This window comes from Gallinula chloropus (assembly GCF_964237585.1).
Source record: "Gallinula chloropus genome assembly, chromosome: 15".
Lineage (NCBI taxonomy): Eukaryota > Metazoa > Chordata > Aves > Gruiformes > Rallidae > Gallinula > Gallinula chloropus.
This window is the reverse complement of record NC_140100.1, coordinates 16,284,832-16,309,899: the sequence shown is the minus strand read 5'-3', so window position 1 is coordinate 16,309,899 and position 25,068 is coordinate 16,284,832. Positions and strand designations below refer to the sequence as shown.

The 25,068-nt window shown below is 53.9% G+C and overlaps 2 protein-coding genes across 2 annotated transcripts in view; one reads left to right on the top strand and one right to left on the bottom strand.

The window, feature by feature from the left end:
• Window positions 1-14: 14 nt before the first annotated feature.
• Window positions 15-22,447, top strand: LOC311197328 (ATP-binding cassette sub-family C member 6-like). Its single transcript, XM_084271073.1, has 31 exons — window positions 15-191; window positions 999-1,175; window positions 1,511-1,636; window positions 2,565-2,702; window positions 3,207-3,332; window positions 3,863-3,924; window positions 4,447-4,578; window positions 5,040-5,252; window positions 6,054-6,231; window positions 6,689-6,850; window positions 7,602-7,694; window positions 8,198-8,401; window positions 8,597-8,743; window positions 9,499-9,586; window positions 9,882-9,948; window positions 10,619-10,745; window positions 11,183-11,359; window positions 11,691-11,858; window positions 12,477-12,660; window positions 13,081-13,144; window positions 13,628-13,721; window positions 14,810-15,017; window positions 16,106-16,416; window positions 16,695-16,894; window positions 17,506-17,632; window positions 18,127-18,228; window positions 18,887-19,033; window positions 19,514-19,672; window positions 19,924-20,090; window positions 20,520-20,714; window positions 21,217-22,447. Exons 1-31 carry the CDS (start codon window positions 138-140, stop codon window positions 21,323-21,325), a joined length of 4,506 nt encoding a protein of 1,501 aa, XP_084127199.1. The 5' UTR covers window positions 15-137; the 3' UTR covers window positions 21,326-22,447.
• A 960-nt stretch (window positions 22,448-23,407) lies between these two features.
• ABCC1 (ATP binding cassette subfamily C member 1 (ABCC1 blood group)) overlaps window positions 23,408-25,068 on the bottom strand; it is a gene marked incomplete at its 5' end in the record, with an annotated part of 45,226 nt that continues 43,565 nt past the window's right edge. The window contains one exon of the mRNA XM_084270870.1: window positions 23,408-24,828. Coding sequence (XP_084126996.1) covers window positions 24,720-24,828 — 109 coding nt within the window. The 3' untranslated portion in view covers window positions 23,408-24,719. The remainder of the gene's footprint in view (window positions 24,829-25,068) is intronic.

The following is a 25,068-nucleotide window of genomic DNA, read 5'->3' as shown; positions in this document are numbered from 1 at the left end:
CCGGGACGCCCCGGGGCTCCCGCCGGCCCCCGCCCGCCCGGACAGAACGGGCCGGGAGGCGACGCCCGTCCCGCCGGCGCTGAGGCGCGCCCCGGGGCCGCCGAGCCCCGCCGAGCCCCGCTGCCGGACCCCCGGCCATGGCGGCGGTCGGTGCGCTGTGCGGCTCTCGGGACGGCTCCGCCGCGCTCTGGGTGAGTGAGGGAGGGAGCGAGCGCCGCGGCTCTGTCGCTGCCCGGCCGCCCGCAGGGAGCCCGCCCGCCGTCCCCGGCCGAGGGGACTCGGGGTCCTCCCGTCCCCGCACCCACCGGCGCTGCTGCGGGGCTGGGGCCGGCTGGCTGCCGGCGCCCCGGCCTGGGGAAGGGCTTGCGGGGCGCGGCCGGGCCTGAGCCCCTTGGTGCGGTGCTGCCGTGGTGCCGTTAGAGAGGGGACACGCCGGGGGCCGGTCAGGAACCAGGCGCGGAGCACAGAAGCGGCTGAGGAGGTGCAGCCTGTGCTCCAGGACACCCTTTTACCACTCCCCATCCACCAGCCGCTCCCCGCTGACCGTTCGGTGCTTCCCAAACGCTGACAGGCTTCTCCATTCCCACATCATTTGTCCTAATTCCCCATTCAGTAACAGATCTCCCCGGTTTTCTCTCTCAGGTTGTGATAGCTGATGTCCTGCCCTCGGCAGCTTTTGCTTCTCCAGTCTTTTCTCTCTCTCTCTCTACTTCCATTCCCTCCCGAATGCCACTGCTGGGTCCCCCTCCCTCAGCCCCCTCAGCCCCACAAGTGATGCCATCCTGTTCTCCAGCAGCCCCTCTGGCGCCCAACAGTTTAGCATTTGAAACCTGAAGTCCCGTTCCTCTGCTGTGACAGGGCTCAGCTGCAGCCTCACTGGCCCGTGCCAGCTGGGACAGCCTTGGTGCTGCCACTTCACAGCACCACACAGAACCGGAGGGGTTGGGAGGCACCTCAAGAGATCATTGGGTCCAACTTCACTTCTGATTCTGTGGCAGGACTGGAACCAGACGTGGTACACCAACACCCCGAGGTTTACCTGGTGCTTCGAGAGCACAGTCCTTGCCTGGACCCCTTGTGCCTACCTTTGGATCTGTTCTCCTTTCTACTACTTCTACCTTCGACACAGAAACACAGGCTACATCAGGATGTCCCACATCTTCAAAACCAAAATGGTAAGGGTTGGAGGGTGGGTTTTGCCCCAAACATCATCACAACTGCGATGCAGAAATTAATCTTTCTGAATCATTAACTCTTTTCTGATGGCCCATCCGTGTGTTTGCTTTGATGTTCAGTGACTTGGGTAAAGTCAGGTTGGTAGAAATCAGGTTTGAGGAGGACCTGCCATAAGATCTTCCCCCCTGAATGCCCATCAGGCTCCTCACTACCTCCCATCACAGTCTATCCCAAACCTGCTCTCCCACCTCCCTGCCCAGGCTGCCTGGAGCATGCAGGTTGTCCAACCACCATTTCAATCCATTCTAACCCGTGTCTGCTGTCTCTGCCCCAGGTCCTTGGATTCCTCCTGGTACTGCTGTGTTTTTCTAACCTCTTCTTCATGCTGTGGGAAACAACCCGAGGAATCCCACGGGCTCCAGCGCTGTTCATGAGCCCGGCCGTGGTGGGAATCACAATGGTAATTACTCCTTCGTTGAGCCTGCTTGTCACCCAGCTCAGCCCTCCTGGGGTGGATCTGGTATTTCCCTTCTCACAAAGAGCTGCTGGGAGCTGGAGACATGCTCTGTGCAGTGGCTGCTGTGCAGTGTAGCGGGGGTCTGGAGCTGGGGTCTGGAGCAGGGGTGTGGAGCTAGAGCAGGGGTCTGGAGCTGGAGCTGGGGTGTGGAGCTGGAGCAGGGATCTGGAGCTGGAGCAGGGGTCTGGAGCTGGAGGTCTGGAGGTGGAGCTGGGGACTGGAGCTGGAGCAGGGGTCTGGATCTGGAGCAGGGATCTGGAGCTGGAGCTGGGGTCTGGAGCTGGAGCAGAGGTTTGGAGCTGGGGTCTGGAGCTGGGGTCTGGAGCTGGAGCAGGGGTCTGGAGCTGGAGGTCTGGAGGTGGAGCTGGGGTCTGGAGCTGGAGTAGAGGTCTGGAGCAGACCTCCGGAGCTGGAGCAGACCTCCAGGGCTGTGGTGCAGACCCCACCACCCCTTGCAAGAGCCGCTGCAGCAGTAGTGTTTAGAGGTCTCACAACAGGATGCAACCCAATTTCTTGCAACCACAATGTGCAATTTAGTTTGGGTTAGGATGAAATGGGGGTTCTGTTCAACCTAAATGCCTGTCCTCTCCTTCTGTCTTTGCGTCCTCATAGCCCAGATGCTCCTAGGCAGTTGGCCTAAAGTGGGGTTTTATTACTCACCCTTTCTGGAGAGAGCTTCTTGAGTGCAAAAGTGCAGATAATGCCTTTCAGTTTCAGCCTGTTAAGAGCAACTCTGCAGTTCTGAACATCTTGGAAAGCCTGGGCAAGCAGCTAGCTGATTTTTCTCTGTTGTACCTGTTAATTTGATGATAATTTGATTTGGTGTCCTGTTACCAGCTATTTATTTGGATGAATTTGTACTTCCTGGCAGATCCTTGCCACGTTCCTGGCACATGTGGAAAGAAAGATGGGCATCCAGTCTTCAGGAGTCCTGTTGATTTACTGGCTGCTCTCATTCTTGGCTGCAGTTGTGATGTTTAGTTCCAAAGTCCGACATGCCCTGGAGAGAGTAAGTGGAATCACGTACCTTTAACATGCAGGGGCACAAAGTCTCTACACAGCAGGGCTCTTTTTGCCTCAGCCACTGGGACTCAGACTTCCTCCTTGGTTTTTCTCTTCCTCACTCACAAAATTAACTGGGGAGCCCTCTGGGGAGCCCCCCCGACACACCATTTGTAATAAAACCTGGCAGGTGCTTTATCATGCCAACAGCTCGTCCCACCAGCTGAGCAGGGAGCTTTACCCTTCAGAGCACCCAGAGTTCCCTGATAGTGATGTGAGGGGGACATCTGCCTTGACCAGACTGCTCTGAAGCCTCAGGCTAAAACCACCACTATAAATAATAAGAGCAGCCATTACCCAGCATCTTCTGACATCCCACAGTTCTCCAGTTAAGTAGCTGGGTTTAAGTAATGCACCTCCTGCTTCGAACCACAGCACAGAGCTCCTGGCTGGTGGAACAGGAGAAGATCCCAAGGTCCTTACCTTGTCTCAAGAGTGTTCTGTTTCTTAGGGCTTCCTGCAAGACCATTTCCACCACGTCACAACTTACCTTTACACTAGCCTGGTGTTAGGGGAGCTTGTGTTATTCTGCATAGTGGATCAGCCTCCCCTCTTCTCTAAAGCTGCCAGCAACCCTGTAAGTAGAAGGAAGCTTGTCATAACCCATCACTCCATTGCTCAAATGGGAATTTAAACTTTGGGGTGTACACAGGAACACCAGTACCTGGGAGATGTAAGATGCAGCATTCTGCACAAAGGGGGGTGGTTTTAGAAGGTGCCCAGCTGAATGTGGGGGAACAACACTCTGTCTCTCTGTGTGTGACCTCTTCTAGCCTTACTTGTGTTTATTTTCATCAAAACCAGCAGATAAGGCTCATCCTGTGCCATCCTGTGCAGCAGCACTCTGGTTGAGGCATGAGTCTGGCAGAGCTCTATGCTTCAGAACATGAATGTCTTTAGATATGAGGAGTGACATTCTTTGTTCCTCTCCCTGAGACATTATTCAAAGTCTAATTCTCCCAAGTCTCCCAATGCTGCTGAGGGTCAGTGAATGGGGGGATGTAACCTTCTGCTTGCCTTCCCTGGGGAAGCACAGAAGGAGATATATCCATTGGAGACGTGCCCTTTCCTATATATAAATATCACCCATGTTTTTCCTTCCATCAGAATCAGTGTCCAGAAGCCAACAGCTCCTTTCTTTCCAAAATCACTTACTGGTGGCTGTTCAGGTAAGAAAACACAGAAGAAGGTGGTTTTGCTGAAACATCAGAAGAAACCAGCAGCAAAAGAGAGCTGTAGGTGACAGCCAGTGGGAAACATCTCAGCCCTGAGTTTGCTTATGCAGTGAGGATTTAAATTCTCTGGGGACTTGGGGTATTCTCACAAGGTCACATTATAAGAATCTAACTGACTTTGAGGAAAGTGCTGCTCTGATTGGGCCCTGGCTGTGTTTCACTGTGCACAGAGTAAGTTCAGCTGCACTTTGTCCCCCGTTGCCCAAGACACAGCTCTCAGTAGGGACCAGAAAGGAGGGTTTGCTTGCAAATCCTCATGCTGCTGAGAGAGGACAGCCTAGGGATTTGAAGGAAGCCTGCTCCTGAACACTCCTGGTTGTTCTGGGGAGGGGTGGTGCTGAGGAGTGTTCAGTGTAGTCCCTGTGTGCTCGCTGGGGTGCACTAACACAGCACCTACCTGTTCTGAGAATGTTGTGAGCCCAGCAGATCCTTCTGTGCAGTCTGTGTGTTCTCCAGGCTCCTCTGGAAAGGCTGTCAGCAGCCCCTGGGGCTGGGTGACTTGTGGCCAGTGAGGAAAGAGGATTCCTCTGAAGAACTTGTCGCTCGGGCTGAAAGAGAGTGGAAGAAGCATCACAGCAGCACCCCTCAGTGAGTACAGGATGGGGAGAGGGCGTTGGGAGCTCAGCCCAGATGAGCACCAGTGCTGCTGTGTCATCACAGGACAAGCCTTGATCCCCCTGTGCCCCAGAGAGTGCCAGGCACGTGTCAGCACACAAGCTCAGATAGCTGCTCCCTGTCTGGGCCAGGGAAGGGTTGAAAGATCCCATCCCACTGGCTTACTTGCCCATTAAACAAAGAAGGAGAAAAGGATAGCCTCTATAAAATGGTCCCAGTGACACTGTGATAAGAACTGGGGTGTTTGGACTCCCCAGTGGATGAGTGCTCAGTGAGCAAGTTACTCTGTCTGACTTCAAGTGCTGCAATCTGCTGATGGGCACTGCAGCAGGCTTGGCACAAGACATGGTGGGAGACAATGAGTTTTTGAAAGCCTGAGACTGTCAGTCCTTCTCCAGCTGTGGCTAGCTTTCTCCCTCTCTGTCTGTCTTCAGAACTAGGGGCTCTGCTACATTTAAGAAGGGTCAGAAGAGCGACAGTGGCATAGCAGAAGCTGAAGAGACAGAAGTTCTACTGCCCTCAGAGCACAGTCAGAGCAGGCCCTTACTGAAAGTGTTATGGAGCATGTTTGGGACCTATTTCCTCCTCTGCACTGTCTGCTTAGTCACCTGTGATGTCTTCTTGTTCTCCATCCCAAAGCTCCTGAGGTATGTGTGTGTGCAATGTACTTCTGTCACCTGTACAAGGCTGCTGTGGGCAGGAGCTGAGAGATGTGTGGGCCAGCACCTGGGGGGACACAGACACCCCTGGAAGATGAGAAGAGCTGGATTATCATTGGTGCTGAGCCCACAGTCGACTCAGTGGGGAAAGACCCCAGAACTACTGTCTAAAGCAGTGTGTGCTTTCTCCACTGCTGTATCCCAGCAGGAGAAGGGACGGGCTGTACTAAGCCTTCAGGCAGCTCTACTAGAGCAGGAGTGGGTTATTTGATGGTTCTCCATGTCACATCATGGGCACAGCCCCTGGCTGTAGTCTGGAGGCTCCATGTTCCCTGTGTAGGAGCATAGCTGTGCAGCCTGCACATCTGAGGCAGCTGCTTTCCTCAGCTGACACAGTGCTCTGGGCTGGGGGTGGCACAACACAAACGTGTTGCAGTGTATTTGCAGGGGCTAAAATCACTTCTTAGTCACTGAGATGGAGAGGTGTTCTGGAAATGCCAGTGACTTCTTTAGATTGTGGCTCCTAATCTGCATATTTCTGACAAATCCATGGATTCAGGAGCCATCCTTCCCTCCCCTGAGGGGAGGCTGAGATCACAGACAGCTCCAAGCCCAGGAAGCATCAAAAATCAGAATACTAGAAGACACAGGCAGTTTTCCCAAGTCTCCTGCTGCTTTATCACTGAACAGAGGGCATACAGAACAGTCCCTGGCACTTGTGCTGCTGTCAGGCTCTGGTATTTCTCCAGTTCAACATGGATTCAGCAACGTTTTGCTCCCATCTTGCAGCCTTTTCCTGGAGTTCATTGAAGACCCAGAAGCACCTAACTGGCATGGTTATTTCTATGCCTTCACTCTGTTCCTTTTGGCTTGTCTCCAGACTCTCTTTGAGCAGCGGTATATGTACATGTGTCTTGTTCTGGGGCTGAGGCTGAGAACTGCTGTGACAGGGCTGGTGTACAGGAAGGTGAGTCTGGTGCTCCCCTCTCAGCCCCACGTTTCTCTAGCCCTGCCTTAGTGGTTATGATATTGTGGGTACATTGTTCTTAATATCAGGAGATGTTGCTAGAAACTACTTCTAGGGAGTCACTCTGTGCTTATGCATCTCTGAACAGCATGTGGGAGGCTCTGTGTGATTTATTTTTGGGATCTTAGCCCTGAAGGAAAAGCCAGGAAAAGGAGAGAGGAAAGAGCAACATAAACTTCCTTATGCTGTAGAGATTATGGTTGGGGAAAGGAGTAAATTACTCTTCTTCAAGGGAAGTCACACACCCCAAGGCAACAGTACATTTTTGGTACCTAGGATTTGAAGTTTTAATCCCCCCCTTTTTTTTCCTCCCTTTCTTTATAAAGAAAAGAAAGTTTGATTTTTGGAGCAAAGCTGCTGGTGATGATGCCTTTCCTTTCTTCCCTACCCTGTCTAGATCCTGCTTATGTCAAATGCATCAAGGAAAGCAGCAACAGTAGGTGAAATTGTTAATCTGCTCTCTGTTGATGTCCAGAAGTTAATGGATCTGATCATCTATTTTAATGGGACCTGGCTTGCTCCTATTCGGATTATCATCTGCTTTGTCTTCCTGTGGCAGGTAAAATATGATGACAGTACTTACCAGTCCCTTTCTGTTCCAGGAGTAGCCAAGGTTTACGCTGTTGGAAAAGCCTCATCCCCTTTGCACTGGTGCTGACAGCCTGGATGTGGCTGCATGTGGTGGGAGCACAATTCCCACTCTGCTAGTGTTCAGAGACCTTTAGTGCAGAGAGTGCTTTTCTCCCTGTGTACTCCAGCACTCACCTCTCCAGGGAATGTAAAGCTGGCTGTAGAGAGGTGTAACCAAACCATCTGTTGTGGTGGCCATGGTGAGCCCTGGTGTCCCAGCGCTGCAGGACGTGGCCCAGGGTAATGCCACCGTTTCAGCTCAGCAGCTGATGGAAGTTCAGACAAGCTGGGCTGTTTATGCTGCAAGAACAGTTTGTTGAGGGGTTGGGTTTGGTTTCTGAACCAAGCCTGGGTTTGTTTTGGGTCACTTCGTGGTGGCAGCCACGAGATGTCCTCCTTGACTCGTCTGAGAACACAAACACTTGACGTGCCGGCGCTTCTGGACGCCCTTCAGCACTGCCTCTCTTCCTAAAAGGGAAGCAACTGCCTTCAGCCCAGAGACATGGTGGGAGTTACCCAGGCGGTTCCCAGGGAAAGCAAAGGCACCACTAGAGGAAAGCCTTGGCCAGGGCAGATGTTAGGCTGAGCTCAAGTGAGAAGGAAGATGAGCAAGGGGAGCACCAAACCGTCATTTCTAGCAACCACCAGAAGTTCTGCCTCTTTGTTTTCTCCCCTGGCAGCTTCTTGGGCCCTCTGCCTTGACTTCCATCGCTGTGTTCCTTCTTCTCTTGCCCCTGAACTTCCTGATCACCAAGAAGAGGACTCAGGTTCAGGTACATCCTGCTGCATAAATCCAGAGTGGTTTAGCTTTGATGTAAAAGCAGTGTCCTAGCATCAGTCAAGGCAGTAAAGCTGCCCTGCTCTTCTGGGAGAGGAGCATGTGGGAACCCAGGGCTACTGATGGTTACAAAAGGTATCATGTTGGAGGGGGAAAAAGACCTAAGAAAAGTTGTACTGCAGTATATCACTGGCATTGAACATCAAGTGATGGGCTATTCAGGCTGGTCATGACTGCAGGAACATCAGTTATTGCAAGCTCAGGCTTCAACCTCGTTTGCCCACCTTTTTTGTGGGGGGGGGTTTATGTATTGCCAATAAAAACAGAGCTCTGGAGATGACAATATTTGCCAGCCTGGAAGATTCATAGGCAAAACAGTGCAGCCAGCTCAGCTGCAAGGGAGTTTATTCAGCATTCACAGGCTGGAATGTGAATGTCTTTTCAGAATAATTGCACTGTTAAACATTCAACCTACTCCAACTCAAACCTTTGCTACAGGAGGCCCAGATGAAGCATAAAGATGAGCGGGCTAAACTCACCAACGCGCTTCTCAGTGACATCAAAGTAATCAAACTGCATGGCTGGGAGAAAACCTTCATGGAGAAAGTGCTTGGTATCCGGAAGCAGGAACTTGAGGCCCTAAAAAGGTCTCAGATTCTCTTCTCAGCATCTCTAGCTTCTTTCCATTCATCAACATTCCTGGTGAGTGGTTCTCCTTCCCCGTGCTGTAACCTCCATTGCCTGTGCTGTATGTGCAGGATGGGTATCACACATATGAGTGGTGGCCTGGATTTCATTGAATGGGCTCCAGAGTCTTTAGGAAATAGCTTTTCACCCTTGAACCAGTCTCTTCCCTGCCTGAAGCAAAAGGTTTGCTTTCCCTTTGCTGGCTCTCAGATTGCACTTGCCATGTTTGCTGCCTACACGCTGGTGGATGACACACACGTCCTGGATGCTCAGAAGGCCTTTGTATCTTTGGCTCTCATCAACATCCTCAACACTGCACACTCCTTCCTGCCCTTCTCCATAAACGCTGCTGTCCAGGTGAACCACAGGCTGTGTTCCCTTTCCTTGGGCCATAAGTGGGTTTTTATTACCACCACTGACAGGTAAAGGGGATTTCTCAGGGCTCTGGGCACCAGGGCTATCTCATTGCTGCTGTGGAACAGTGAAGCACAAGGACTCTCAGCTGAAGGTAGTGTGGCCTTTCAGGAAGGCTCCATATATCAACAGGTCACCGAGAGCAACTCTGACAGCTTTTGGGGCCTATCACAAGGACCATTATGTCTTGGAGGTGCTTCCAGTTCTGTTTCTAGCACAGAAAACAGAACAGATGGAGCAGAATCTCCACAGGAGATGAGTGGAAACCCTGCTTGCCTGGGGCAGAGAGAAAAGCAAGTCATTGTCCAGAAAGAAATCCCAAAATTCCACTTCCCTCTCACACCTTAAGGTGACTGTCACAACCCCTCACAGAGAGAAGCAATCACTAAGAGGACTGCAGGGTGAATTGAAGTGCAAGGGCCTACACATGGGGTCAGGGCAACCCCCAGCACAACTATGGGCAGGGCAGAGAATGGACTGAGAGCCCCTTCAGTCCCTTGCAGGGCTCCAGGAGAGCTGGAGAGGGGCTGGTGCCCAGGGTAGGGAGGCCCAGGCCCAGGGGAACGGCCTTCAGCTGCAGTCTGGGGCTGCCCTGGGATCCCTGGCAGGGCTCAAGGCTGGGTTGGATGGGGCTTGGGGCCAATAGAAGGGGGTGTCCCTTCTATTCTAAAACTCTTTTGTGTGCTGCTCCATTCCAGGCCAAAGTTTCCTTGGGGCGCTTAGCAGTGTTTCTGAGTCTGGAAGAACTGAATCCTGGGATCTCAAGCAGGAACACCTCTGACAGCGGTAACTCTGTTAGCATTGTTGTCTTGTAAGAGGAGTTGTAGCTTCCATTGTTGAGCTTCTACTCTGAGGGTGCCTACCATCCTCAGAAAGGGAAGAACATTTTCCCCTTGCTGCCACTTTCTCTCTCCAGCCTATTTATTTCTAATAATGAAATCTAATCTGGTAATTAACCCCTTCTTTTCATATTAAGGCTCATTTGGTGTAATATAAAAACACATTGACATAGAAAGTCCCAGAAGCAGGGGTGTGTCTGTGCCTACCTTGGAATTTACACGGGCTCCATTCCTCTCCTCAGCACAGGCAAGCATCACTGTAAGGAACGGCACCTTCTGCTGGAGCAAAGAGGCTGTTTGTCTTCAAAGGTAAAAGCAGGACACTAACCCTTCCTCACCTCAGTTCTGCACATAGGGTGGGTGCTGAAGGAACACATCCTCCAGGGGGTGGGATATCTAGAGGCTTCTGACTTTGCTTCGTATTTAACTCTGAATTCTGAAAATTATCAAGTCAGACAGAATGTAACCTTGCTTTTTAGGCCTGTGAGCACAGAAGTGGGAAGGGGCTGGGATCTGAATGCTGCCTTAATACATGGAGGCTACTTTACACAATTATCTTGTTCAAATATTAAATTACAGTCATTTATATCAAAGAAGTAGACTTGATGGCATGCAGATACTAGATAGGATGTTACATCCCCAGTTCAAAAGGCACAGCAGCGTTGGAAAGCTCCAGTGTTCAGGAATGCTTTCTATCCAGTGCTTTGGGCTAGCCTGCTTCCAGAGCAGGGACCTGGCTCTTGGACCTGGCTCTGAAACTCCAGTGGGGATGTAGACAACAACTTCCTGGTTGGAGGCATCCCTGAAGGGATGATTCCTGTTCTGCTGCATGAAGTCAGCATGACTGAGGCCTCAGGTGTGAAGTTAGGGGGTTAGTTGGAGTGATGTTATTGCTACAAGACAATAGCAAGGGGTTTGGCCGTTCTCCTTGCAGAAAGCATGTCTAAAAGGTGCTGAGAGGCTGCTCTTTTTTCTACAGGATAGATCTTACCGTGCCCCAAGGCTCCTTGCTGGCTGTAGTTGGCCAGGTGGGTGCTGGGAAGTCCTCCTTGCTGGCAGCGTTCCTCCGCGAGCTGCAGCAGACCCACGGCTCCCTGACAGTGATGGTAATTTCTCCCCTGAGAGTTTTCTTCTAATTAGGCTGATTTCAGGAAGAGGAAGGTATTAACCAAGGCATGGGTACTTGATGAAAACCCTTTTAATGCTGAATTTTAACAAAGGCTGGAGGTAGCAGCCTGTATTTAATTACCTGAAGGTGCTTAAGGCCTCTCTCATGAGCCTGGCCCTTGGGAATGGGAGCTGGAACAGGACTTCAGAGATCCAGTTACACTTCTCACCTGGCAGTGAGCTGAAGTGGTGTTCTGGTAGATCATGACACGTACTCAATCTCCTCCTCTATAAGATAACAAGAGGGCAGACTCATTTTGCAGAGCCCTCTGAGACCTGTCATGGTGATGATCGTTCCAGATTCCTGTGAAGCCAATTGGGAGACTTCTCTGCAAGTTGAGCTCATGTAAAAGATCCTCCACTTGTGTTTTTCCAGGGCACTGCAGCTTATGTCCCCCAGGAAGCCTGGATACAGAATGCTTCAGTGGAAGACAATATTCTCTTTGGGAAAGAGATGGATGAAGCGTGGTTCAGCAGAGTGATAGATGCTTGTGCACTGCAGCCTGATTTGGAGAGCTTCCCCTCAGGGCAGAAGAGTGAAATAGGAGAGAAGGTACAGACTGCTTTTGGCCACCTTTTCCATGCAGCTAAAACTCTGGGTGTCCTGCTTAAAATTTACAGTACAGAACTTGCAGAAGGCTTGGTAATTGGGGCTTGGTAATTCCTGAAAAGCTGGGCTGTGATTTAACCAGCTCTGAAGCCCACCTCTGGACAGGTAACCAGGGGTACAAGGTGCTTAGGAGAAAATCAACAGATCCAGGTCATTCTTGGTGCCTCTTTTGCAGGAGAGTGGAGCTGCTCAAGAGAATCTGCATTTCAGGAGCCCTGTTTGGGGGTGGGGGGAGAGGAGAGAGGTGTGCTGGTTTAAAAATACCTTTTTACAGGGAATAAATCTATCTGGAGGGCAGAAGCAAAGGGTGAACCTGGCTCGTGCTGTGTACCAGAAGGCCTCCATTTACCTACTAGATGACCCCCTCTCTGCTGTTGATGCCCATGTTGGACAGCACATTTTTGAACACGTTCTTGGACCCAAGGGCTTACTGAAGGACAAGGTAGGCTCCAAATCCTGCCCTGTAAAAGGCTGCAAAATGCATCTAATTATCACAGCCCCTGACACGTTTCCAGGAGGGTGGGTTATTCCCTTACCACATCAGGGGTTTGCTGGTAGCAGATGTTCTGCTGTGAACAGCAGAACAACCTCTGGGCAACCTCTGCAGCCCACACAGCGCAGGGCAGTCCTGCAGTGAGCCCTACCTAGGGGGAAGAAGGCTGAAAAGTCAGGTTCTCCTGCTAGACTGCCTTTACTCTCAAACAAACCACATTCCTAGTTCCAGCCTTCCTTCTGCAGCGTGTTTGTAGTGCTTTGGTTCCCAGCCTCACTCCTCTGTGCCCTGTGTGGCACAAAGCAGGTCGGTTCACCCCTCACTCCTCCTCCACTCCGAGTTCCCCCTGTTCAAAACAGCCAGGAAGCTGTGCTGCAGGGACAGACCATCAGGGAGGTGTCGGGAGTGATGGGGATAAATAACAAATAGATCTCCATGTCAGTAAATGTCACAGCTCCCACAGGAGCTGCTCTGTCTCTGGAAGGCACGTCTGCAGCCGCCCGCGCGAGCGGGGAAGCCAGACTGACTGTGAGTGCCCCCTCTCTGAGTGCCCCTCTCCTCATGCAGACCCGGGTGCTGGCCACACACACGATCCACGTTCTGCCACAAGTGGACAAGGTCGTTTTTCTGGTGGATGGAGCGATCTCAGAAATGGGTTCCTACCAAGAGCTGCTCCAGAGGAACGGGGCCTTTGCAGAGTTCCTTCGTTCACAGGTGCCCGCAGCAGAGAGGGCAGGCGCTGGTTTGTCAGGTACCCACCTGAGCTGGGAGTGGTCTTTCTAGGTCTATCAGTTAATTAACATTCTAGTTACCATTAAAGAACTGGGGGAGGGAGGGTCTGCTGCTGTTCCAGTTGGGAAGAGAGACTAAAGCTGGAAAAGCCACGCTTGTTCTGTGATGGACATTGAAAGCCAAGACCTGGTCACAGTAAGCTGCCCCTTGGTGTGGGGCAAAATACACCAGTGGAAGTAGCTGATGTGTCACCTCAGATTGGTTCTTGAACACACAGTTCCATCCTGTTAGGCAAGTCATGCAGCAAAGAGAATCACTCACTCTACATGCTGTTCTTCAAGCCTCACCTTGCTATTTCTACCCTCAGCACCAGTCCTCTGTAATGAATCTCTCCTCTGTACAGGACCAGATGGGATTCTAAAGCCTTTGTTTTTCACAGCTGGAGGAGACCCCAAAGGAACCATCCCCTCTAGAAACAGCCCATCACAAGAGAAGCTGCTTGGGTAAGTTAAAGCACGCTCAGACACTGAAGAACTTGCTCCAAAAGCCCACACAAGCCTACGTGGAGGCTCTCACTGAGCATGATGCAGGGTGGGGATTGAATCAGTAACAGGAGCAGACAAGCCAAACTCAAGAGTAGGTAGGAAACTGCTCTTGGATGTAGAGGTTGAGTGAAGTTTCCACAAGGAGCCAGAATTTGTTCCAGAGCTGACAGAGAAGGCATCTTCTTGCTGTCCACTTCTCAGTCTGACTCATTTGAAGCCAGGCAGAGCTGGTGGAAGCTTACACCCTCTGCCTGTCCCTAGCTGGACAGAGCCCAGTGCCCCCTCTAAGTACAGTCGTTGGTCGGGGATGCTGTGGAGAACCTGGAGACTGCAGCCCTCACAGCAGCCATGAATCGAGGGGTGGGTGGGCAAGGAGATCCAGCGTTGGAACAGCCACTGCCTTGGCTAAAAACTGAGAGGATTCCTGTTGTCTTTCTGAAGTGCTGCAGGAAGGGACACCGTTCCTGTCAGTCAGTGCACTGCGGCGGGCACCGAAGGGACGTTACCCGAGAGGGAGTGGACTCGGCACGGCAGGGTAAGCACAGCCCCTCCTGCAGCGCAGAGACCGGGCAGAGCAGGGCAGGGTAAGCACAGCCCCTCCTGCAGCACAGAGACCGGGCAGAGCAGGGCAGGGTAAGCACAGCCCCTCCTGCAGCACAGAGACCGGGCAGAGCAGGGCAGGGTAAGCACAGCCCCTCCTGCAGCACAGAGACCGGGCAGAGCAGGGCAGGGTAAGCACAGCCCCTCCTGCAGCACAGAGACCGGGCAGGGCAGGGTAAGCACAGCCCCTCCTGCAGCGCAGAGACGGGGCAGAGCAGGGTAAGCACAGCCCCTCCTGCAGCAGAGACCGGGCAGGGTAAGCACAGCCCCTCCTGCAGCGCAGAGACCGGGCAGAGCAGGGTAAGCACAGCCCCTCCTGCAGCACAGAGACCGGGCAGGGCAGGGTAAGCACAGCCCCTCCTGCAGCAGAGACCGGGCAGGGCAGGGTAAGCACAGTCCCCCCTGCAGCACAGAGACCGGGCAGGGCAGGGTAAGCACAGCCCCTCCTGCAGCGCAGAGACCGGGCAGAGCAGGGTAAGCACAGCCCCTCCTGCAGCAGAGACCGGGCAGGGCAGGGTAAGCACAGCCCCCCTGCAGCGCAGAGACCGGGCACGACAGGATAAGCACAGCTCCCCCTGCAGCACAGAGACCGGGCAGGGCAGGGTAAGCACAGCCCCTCCTGCAGCAGAGACCGGGCAGGGCAGGGTAAGCACAGCCCCCCCTGCAGCACAGAGACCGGGCAGGGCAGGGTAAGCACAGCCCCTCCTGCAGCAGAGACCGGGCAGGGCAGGGTAAGCACAGCCCCTCCTGCAGCGCAGAGACACCACGGGCTTAGTACTCAGGGCAGGGGGATCAGCCTACTGCCCAAGCTGAACCAGAGCATCCCCAGGGCCTCAGCCAGCCCACACGGCCTAGCCCTGTGTGACAGGCTCTTCAGAGCTGCCCTAGGGGGCACCCTCTGTGCGAGCCGTGTCTCCCTGGGTATCGAGTGGATGCACCATGAGAAGTCAGCCCTTGCTTCAGAGGTGTTTCTCTTTGCCAACAAGCTGGACCCTCCCAGCCTCTCGCCCTGTTGTGCCCCAGGTTAACGGCGCGATTTACGCAGCCTACCTGAAGGCGGCGGGCTGGCCGCTGTGTGCGGGCTCCCTCCTGCTGTTCAGCTGCCAGCAGGCCCTGTCCTTCTCCCGAGGGAACTGGCTCCGCGTGTGGGCAGACGACCCCGTGCTCAACGGGACACAGCAGCACACGGCGCTCAGAGTCGGAGTCTTCGCTGCACTAGGAGTCGTGCAAGGTCCGTGCTCCCCTCGTGCTCCCCGGGGTTTCCATCTCCCTGTCCCACATCCAGGACCTTTTCTCACAGTATAAACAAGTGCATCCCCACGGGCTCCCGGCCTCCTGGGCTTCTGGCACCAGCCCTCAAGGTTTGGCATAGGACCTAGAACTCCAGTCTCTGATGCACAGAGGGGATTTCCAAGGGATCCAAGCACTCTTTCCAGCATTACTGCCTGAAATTCTACGTCATAGACTGCTGGAAGCGATCTCCTCTGCCTGCCAGCAGCCTGTGATGAATAAATAGCATCTTCCTCTGCATTTCCTGCTAGAACTAAATCACCTGAGCTCCTAAAAAACATTCAGCAATGGAAGAACTACAACATCCTTATTTTTTCTTTCTGTCCTCTTGTATCCAACACCTTTTGCATCTCTTTCTTCCCCTTACCCCTTTCTTTTCCTCCAGTTTAAATGAATCGTACCAAAACACAAGCGGTGGCTCTTCTCCCTGCTGAATTGCATCTTGGTTTGGGTCTTCTGAGTGTGGAGAGAGAAGAGGAAGAAGCAATGGAATTCTCTTTCTTTAAATCCTTCTCTTTCACAATGGCCACAATTCTTTTGGCTGCTCTTAAAAGAAAAAAACCCAAAAAACCCCACCAAACCCAAACCAACCCACTTGTTTGGGACAGAAACAAAATCTAGGGAAAAACCTCAGCCCCAGTGAGAAGAGATTGGGACAGATTTGAGTGAGCTGGGAGGAGTGGAGGGTCGGGTACCTTCTGTGCCAACGCTGGAGCTGGAGGCAGGAGACCTCTGAGGCTTTGAGGGATTCAAATTCCAGCCATGCTCACTCTGTGAAGGGTAGTTTGTCCCTTTGCTGAATCCATGCACCATCAAGCTGACAGAGAAGATTGTCTGCCCCTCTGTGCCCTGTGGAAAGGGTAGTTTATCTGGCAGGCTTAATTGTTACTGAAGAGTGAGTCAGTCAGCCCCTTTCACTGGTGTAGCACTCACAGCACTAAGTGAAAGTCACAATCTCACGGGGGGGGGGGGGAACTCTGGGCTGAGTTTGTTCAGACCTGGTAGCAGAGGTTACCTTTTATCTTGCAGCCCTGGTGAGGTTTGCCTCCACAGCCACAGTCCTTCTCGGAGGTGTGTTGGCATCACACAAGCTGTTCCTGCAGCTGCTGAGGAACGTGGCTCGCTCCCCCATGATCTTCTTTGAGCAAACCCCCATTGGAAACCTGCTGAACCGCTTCTCCAGGGAGATGGATGCTATCGATTCGGTCATCCCTGACAAGCTGAAGTCCTTGCTGGGGTTCTTCTTCAACTTGCTGGAGATCTACCTTGTGATTGTGGTGGCTACACCAAAGGCAGCGATGGCTGTGGTGCCCCTGACAGCTCTTTATGCTGTGTTCCAGGTAGGAGCTCACAGAGGTGCGCAGGCCAGAGGGGCTGTCCCTGCAGAAGGCCTCCTTCCATTCCTTAGGACAGAGAGGTAGCTGCATCACATAGCAGGGCTAACTTACTGTGGGTAGGACAGAGCAGGCAGGAAGGTACCTCCCCTTTTAGGGCCATCTCCTACCTGCAGGACAGCGGGTTCTGTTGCACTTGTCAAGCCCTTCCCATGTGCCTGTGGAGCACCCACACAGAGGCACAAACCTTCTGATCGCTCCCCCTTCCATCCCCGTCCTGCCAGCACTTCTACGTCACCACGTCCTGCCAGCTGAGGCGCCGAGAGGCTGCCAGCAGGTCCCCCCTCTACTCCCACCTTTCGGAGACCTTCCAGGGGAGCAGCGTGATCCGGGCTTACAGGGACCAGGAGAGGTTCATTTGGAAGAGCGATTTTCTTGCGGATGAGACCCAGCGAGCGTCCTTCCCCGGAGCCGTGGCCGACAGGTACACGCCTGGGGTGTGACAGCTCTGGGTTAACTCTCGTGGCCTTGGCACCTGGAGATGGCTGCTCATGGGCCTTGGGTGAGGCACACAGAGGGGTTTGGGGGTAGAGCAGCCTCTTGTTACTGCTGGCACCACAACCAAGACGCTCCCATCTCTGCTGTGCGGCCTGGCACACACACATGCTAGAGGTATCGCTTGGTGTCCAAAGTGCAGGCAGCTGGTGGGAGGCCCATCATCCTGGGATGGAGCACACAGGGCCTGTGGCACACACAGAACCCACCCAATAACAGACCCTCAGCCATGCAACAGGCGAGGAGTAACAGGAGTGAGAGATGTCAGACCAACTTACTCAAGAAACTGGGCGCTGGCAGCTCACATCCAACAGGCCTTGGAGAAAATCCCAGCAGAGACCATCAGCCAACCAGTTTGGACAAGGTGGAGCTGCTCATGAGCTCATGATGGCTGGAGAAGAGCAACCAGCATGTGACAAGGGCTTTGCTGGGCATCCCGTGCCTGCAGCTCCCCAGGTGCCTTGTGGAACAGCCACAGGTTCTGCTGGGAGAAGGGCAGGGGGTGCCCAGCAGCAGCCCTGGACTCTCCTCCTCTTGCAGGTGGCTCGCTACCAACCTGGAGCTCCTGGGCAATGCCCTCGTGTTGTTTGCAGCTCTCTTTGCAGCCATGGGCAGAGCCCAGCTCAGCCCAGGAACCGCTGGCTTCTCCGTGTCCTGTGCTCTGCAGGTAACTGGGGTGCTAAATGCCATCCTGGCCTCTGGCTGGTGCTTTATTCCTGCTGCCATCTTCATTTCTTGGGAAGCACAAACTCCTTCCATGGCATTCGAGATGCCTTCCCCTCCCAGGTGTGCTGTCCCCACCCAGACCCCTGGCACATATAGCCCCCCAGGAGCGAGCCAGGTCAGCCCCTGCCTCAGCTGCTCGCAGCCTGGCTGCCAGAGTCCCAGAAACAGCTGGGCTGCAGCATCCAGGGCACTGGGATTCCCTTCCCCCTGAACCTGCTGTGACACAGCTACGGCTGGGGGAGCCAGCTGGGCTCCTAGCACAGCTTACAGCCTCTCCTGAGGAGCTACCGTTAGGTTTTAGCCTTCCAAGGGATGATTTCTCAAGCAATTAGCCGACGAGGAGGCCTTTATAAATAAACACAGAGTACCAGGCCCCTCACAAGCACGGATCAAGGTGAGTTTGTGTGCCCTGACCCCGGTGTGTGTTTCTGCCAGGTGACCGGTGTTCTGAACTGGATGGTGCGCTCCTGGACGGACCTGGAGAACAGCAGCATCTCTGTGGAGAGAGTGAGGGAATACCAGAGCACTCCCAAGGAGGTAAAGAACCCACTGCTGGCCTGACCAGCAGAGACCAGTCTCTCCACCTGGACGAGCCCCCACACTCCCCCAAAGGGCTGGATCCGTTTCCATACAGAGCTGCAGGCTCTGGGTTTTGGCCAGGTGACCAGCCCTGTTCTATAACCTCTGGTCAGCGTTCCTTCCCGAGGCCGTTACGCACTGGGTGGCCCTTGAAACAGCCCCACTGATGGAAGGAGCTGGGTTTCTGCCTGTATCTGGAGCATGTGCTGAGGGTGGGAGTTGCGATGCCACCACAGGAACAGATGGCTGCTGGGAGCCCTGCAGCCACGGAATGGCAGTTTTGCTTGTGCTCGTTTCCATCATTTCCCTTCATGCTGCCCTGGCACCAGCTAGAGGACAGCATCACAGTCCCCTTCACAGGGGCACATAACTCTCTATTGAGCCACTCGTGACATCAGAGCTCTGCCATGCACACAGCCATTTATCTCCAGTTTCAGGTGAGGTGACTGCTGTCCTTGCATGATGTAAGAGGTCAAAAGCCAGTTTCTCTTCTGCGAACAGCAGCCAGCTCGGGGGGGTCTGGCCCAGGCCTTCAGAAGCTTCTCAGCCCAGTCTGGCCACTGGATTCAGCAGTTCCAGCTGTAAGCACCATCACTGTTTGGTTTCATCTCCTCAGGCACCCTGGGCTCTGAACCACGAACCTCGAGATGGAGCTTGGCTCACTGAGGGAAGAATTGAGTTCAGGAACTACAGCCTGCAGTACCAGCCAGGCCTGGGGCTGGCTCTGCAGCACGTCACGCTGACCATCCGTGGGCACGAGAAGGTGAGTGAGGGGCAGGAGCGCTCAGTGCCCACAGACCTGGGCAGATACAGCCCCTGCCCCACACAAGGCTCAGGGACGTGTGAGCATGAGAGGGGCAGCACGGTGTGAGCCCATCTGTCACGCTGCACGCTGCTTCTCCTGCGAGGAGCTGCTTCCAGGGGCTTCTGAGCAGCGTTTCAGGGCACATGCAGTTAGCAGTCACAGCTAAGGAGTTTCACTTTGAAATCCAGGGCCACAGCAAGGCGCTGTCCTAGCTGCTGACTCTTGCAGTTACTTTTCCCAAAGGCTTTCAAGATCCCTTCCTATCCAGCACAAACTATAGGTGACTCCCTGTAAGGCAGCAGTGCTGGGCTGCGTGGCCCTGGGACAGCCCAGAGGATTTGATCCATGCAAAGCTGTCTCTCCCCAAGAGCCCAGGAAGAACCACACGACAGGTGTCCACCACCATCGAGACCAAAAGCTTTCCATCACACTCCACAGATCGGTGTAACTGGGAGGACTGGAGCTGGGAAATCCACTCTGGCTGTGGGGCTGCTGCGATTGGTGGAGGCTGCGGAAGGAGCGATCCTGATCGATGGGCAGGATATCGCTCAACTGGGTCTCCACGACCTCAGATCCAACATCACTGTCGTTCCCCAGGTAGGAAACTCATTTCCAAAGCCCCTCAGCAGCGCTGTCAGACGGGACATTGAGGAAGGGGCTGTGGAGCTTCCGCGAGAGGAGGGACGCTCCCAGGCACCACAGCTGGGGACAGCTGAGGGCCAGGCCAGGCCAGGCCACACACGTCTCCCACTCCCCGTACTGTCAGCCAGACTCGGGCCCAGCAGGGAAAATGGGGCAGGTGGGTCCTGCTGCTGGTTTCAGGAGCCGCCTGTGCTGTCCCTGCCCAGGATCCTGTCCTGTTTGCCGGCTCCCTCAGAATGAATCTCGACCCGTTGAAACGCTGCAGCGACGCAGACATCTGGGCAGCCCTGGAACTGACTCACCTCAAGGACTTTGTGGCGGGTTTGCCAGACCAGCTGGAACACCAGTGCAGTGACCGAGGGGAAAGCCTGAGGTACGTTACCTGCAGGGACAGCAGTGCCAGCCCGGGCTCGGGGAGTCTCAGCTCTGGGGATGGGGTCTCTGGTTAACTGAAAACTAAACCTCCAGCCTGGTGCCCAGACACCCCCTCTGCGCTCCTGCCCTGTTGGGCAGCGTGACATCAAACCCAAGTCACCAAGCAGAAGATGTGTGGGACTCAATCAGGGCAGAGGCCGGTGCTAGTGCAGTGCCCAAACCCCAACACCCCACTCCCAGGGCGCATCTCCTGGGGGCACCAGCAACATTCCCAGCTTCCCTCGGCTGGTCCCCATGTGCCAGCAGCCCCACTCACCCTTTCAGGGGAGGAAACAACCACCTTTTGGTTACTATTTCCACACCACCCCATGTTCTGACCCCGGGAGAAGCAAAAACTGCTCCATTTACCATCCCTGCTCCCTTGCAGTGCTGGTCAGAAGCAGCTGCTGTGCCTGGCCCGAGCGCTGCTTCGCAAAACCAGGGTCCTGGTTCTGGATGAGGCCACGGCAGCGGTTGACGTGGAGACCGACCTCCAGATTCAGTCCATGCTGAGGACCCTGTTCAGAGACAGCACAGTGCTGACAATCGCTCACCGGATAAACACCGTCCTGGACTGCGACAGGTGAGACACAACCCGGGAGGCAGACACAGGCACCCTCTGACCTGACAGACCCCGTTGGTAGAGAGCAGCAGTTCCATTCCATCCTTTCCTCATTCAAGCCTTGAAGCTTTGCTTCAGCGATCACAAGAGCTGTGGCTTAGTATCAGTGAGGCACCAACAGGCTGTTGAAGGTCACTGACCACACCTGACAAATTTTGTGCTGTGTCCCCTCTTCCCCACTAACAGCAAGCCCATGGCTGCAGCCCTTTGCTTCACCCCAAAACTGCACAGCTAAAATACCCATTCACAAACCTGGCTCCAGCCTCTGCAGCCAGAGCTCCCCCCACAGCCTCAGTACCTGCACAGAAACCCAGGTCTGTCCCACAGCGGTTCCAGTGCTGGAACCTGCAGGGTTGACTTAGGAGCAGGAACCCAAATGTATGTTAGAGGCAGACAGAAATAACTGCATTTACTGTGGCTGCTGGTGCATCCCAAGCTCACAGTTCTGTTTTAATGTTCACAGGATTCTAGTCTTGGAAAACGGTCGGGTAGCTGAGTTTGACACCCCGGAACACTTAATAGCTCAGAAGGGGCTGTTCTTCAGACTGATGGAAGAATCCAGCCTCGCATGACGCAGTCACAGGCCCCACTGTGATGCCACCACTCAGGAATAATTGATCTCGTAATTGAGCAGTTCTTGGGCTTCTCTGAAATGCCCCAACCAAAGCTGTGACCACAGATCAGCAGGAAGGACTTGGGATTCACATTATTTCCATAGGAAATGGAGCAATTCCATCTCCATTGTGATTTCAGATACCAAACCCTCACTCTTCTATTGAAACTGAGCCAGAATTTAAACACTTCGTTGTCTTTACAGTGGGGGAGCAACAAGCCAGAGGAACAGACCGCAGTGTTTCCACCCCATGCTGTAAAGAAAGCCCAAATACACCACTGCACATACAGGTTACACTGACAGTTTTTAAAAGCCAACCAGACTTTATGATCAAACAAGGATGCAGCTGCTACCAAGCCAACTCGACCATTTACACCTTGTCCCCAGCTGCACAACAAATTCAGCCTTTTGCTAGTGCTGTTCCTGCACTGACACGGTGAAGCCCAGGGCAGCGGCTGGGGCAAGTCACCCACAGCCAGAAACACCAAAGGAAGGGGGTTCTGTGGCTCAGCACAGGCACGTATGGCTGCCCAGGGGATGCCTGGCATCAGATCCCTCCCCTTCCATGCCAGCCTGCAGAAGCGTGCTGAGCAGAGCGGACCCGGAGAAGAAAGCCGGCTTCGCAGAGCAACTCACCTGGGAGCAGGAGTGGAGCATCTCTCTCTCTGCTGAAGGCTCAGCACAGCCCCTCTGCCAGGTGCTGCCTGGTCACAGCAGAGCACGTCCCAGCATCAGCGCTTCCAAACTGAATTCGGCCACACAGAATCTGGGTGGTGGGACATCCCCCTCCCCTGCCTGCAGCGCAGCAACCTGGCAGATGGGGAGAGCAACCAGGACTCAGCTGGCGACCCAGTGGGTCATTCCCAGTTTTCCCATTGAGTGCAGGTTTCCCTGCTGCGTGTATCCCCTCTGCCCCGCTCCCCTTTCCCCCCAGATGTGGCTTTAACACACCAGGACAGCGGCTTAAAGCAAAACGCTGCTGGGGCTGGCCATGAGCCAGCATGCTGCTGGCCAGCTCCTGCGTGCACTGCCCGGTTCCTTTTCTAGAAAGATGAAATAAAACCAGAATCAAGCACTGAAATTAGTCTCCAGTAAGCTCAACTAAACAGGGTGTGAAAGGGGGCGATGGGGGCGGGATGGGAAGGGTCAGCCCAGAGCAGCAAACCAGGTGGTTCCTCCCATCAGCACTTTGTAGCCTCCTCACCCTGGGCAGCAGCAGGGACATCTCTGCTGGGCGGGCGCCTGAGGCAGTCTGGCACCTGCAGCCAGACTGGTGCTCACATACCTGGGGAGAGGTGGCACTTCCCTCTGGTTTCTCTGAACCTCAGAGACACAAGAAGAGTTGAGCAACAGGCATGAGGCAGGAGCACTCCAAAGGGTCATCGGTGGATCTCTCAGCCGGGAGCTGTCAGAGCCAAAGGTACAGATATTTCTGAACTGAGGGCAAAGAGAAGCAGAACTGCTGGAGCATTGCTGGGTAATTCTGAGACACCTTTTAGCACAGCATTATCTCCGATATAAACTTCTTTTAAATGCCCTATTTCTGTTCCTAAGATGCAGGGAGATGACAACAGGAGGAGAAAAGGATCAGAACGGGTGTTCACACTGGTGTTCAAAGGGCCAGTTTTGCTGTTGGCCACCCACTGTGCCTGGCAAGCTCATTTCTCTCTCTGCACCACCTTCCTCACTCTGTTTGCTCCAATCTTCCCACCCTGGCTGTCACAATGCTGCACACTGGGTGATAGGGAAGCCAAACCCACTCCTCCTCACAGGCCCTGGGCACCACGTGCATGGCCAAGGGCCACAGCACCACTGAATCCTGCTCCATCGTTACTACCTGGGCAGCTCAGGCCACGGTACTCAGAGTACAAGAGAAACCATGAGCTGGGGTCCAGCTCCAGCACAGCTTTCTGCCCACCCAGACACCCCCAGACCGAGCAGCCCACCTGGCCTCAGCAGACCAGTCCCTTCCATTTCCAAGGCACTGCTGAAGCCAACCCCCTGTGAATACAGAGCAAGAGGTGACACACTGGGGGGGTTTTTCAAACAGATTTTTACTCTAAGTTCTTTGCAAATATTTGTATGGTCATTACAAAAAATACTAAAGAAAATTTCCATCTCTTCAATTCCAGAGAGTCATAATTTACAAAAAATAAATAGTTTTACTCTAGAGACAACACTTGTCTAGTATTAAGGTCAGCAAGAACATTCACGGCAGTCCACATTCTCAGAGTGCTGAGGATTTGGGTACGTCTGACTTGGTTTGCCTTCTTCCAGCATTTTCCTTTAAAATAAGACTAATCAGAACATGAGAAAAGGAACTTTTCAATGAACAGTGAACACAGATCCTGAAAACCAGACTCCACGGCTAAGCAACTGTGAGACCCCCAACACACAACGTGAAAACAGTGCAACTTTTGTTTTGAAACAGCTGTAACAGAAAAGTTTCCCACAAGGGACGAGTCAGCAGCAGCAGCATGAAGGGCATTCCTCTGCTATAAGGCTAACGGTCCTCAGCGTGGCAGAGCTGCTGTCCAAGCCCAGCCTGCCAAGCCAAGGGTGTTACAACGAGCATCACACCGAGCCCACACCCCGCTGGGCCAGAGCCCCACTGCTCAGCCCAGGCCCTGCAGCCATCACCAGGATTCCGAGTCCCTGAGGGAAGGGGGTGTGTGGTCGGGTACCGCCGGCTGCTGCACCATCTGGCTCGGGGTGATTGTCGCTCTCGGGGGGCCGCAGCACTGCTGAGGGGGACTGACTGTGCTTGCTCCCGTCAGCGCCATGGGTGTTACAGGCAGCTCGCAGCTGTATGCTGTACACACACCAAACCTTCAGGAGAAGGCATCAAAGCATCAACCACGAGCAGTGAACCCCTCCCAGAGAGTCTGGCACACGTGTCCTTTCACAAGAAGAAAAATCTTTGGACTGTGGTACTGTAGGCCCCAAAACGTCCCAGTACACCCCACCACACACGGCTCCTCCAGTGAGGACGGGGCAAACAAGTAACTAACATCTGTAAAACTGGTTTAAACCAAAGACAAAGGGGGCTCCAGGCCATGAGAGCAGATGGAAAGAAAAAGCTTTTCTGAACTTCTCCGATGAGTCGCTCTGCCTGAGCATGTAACAAGGTTCCAGGCAAAAATTAAAAGTCTCTGAGGTGTTTCGCACAGTGCACGTGCTGAAATCAACACTAAGGAGAACAAAGAGAGAAGGAAACAGCATTCTGTTACTCCCAGCAGCTGCTCTGGTGACTTCACTGGGTCTGAAAGGGAAGGTGCGACACCCACTCGGGGTCGGAGCTCCCCCAGGGTATCACCTCCCTCCTTCCCAGGTGAACCAGACAGGTCCAAGTGTTACACCAAGCCCGAATCTTTGGCCATGCTATAGAAAATGCCTTTTTCCTGAAGCAGGCTGTCTGGGGTACCACACTCCACCACTTCTCCTTTGTCCAGGACTAGAACTCTGTAAAACAAGGAGAAGAAACCAACCAACCAGTCAGCAGCAGCTCCAGAAAGGTGGCAAACACTTAGGCACACATCCAGGCACCAGCTGCAGCCTCTCCCAGTTGTGCCTAAATTAGGGCAAGAGCCAGGAATAGTCTCCAGTCCTTGCCTGCCTGGTTGTCCCAGCTTGCCTGGGCAGGAACAGCACACCAGCAGCACGACCAGGCACTGGAGCACCTCCCCAGGCCAAGCACAGCCC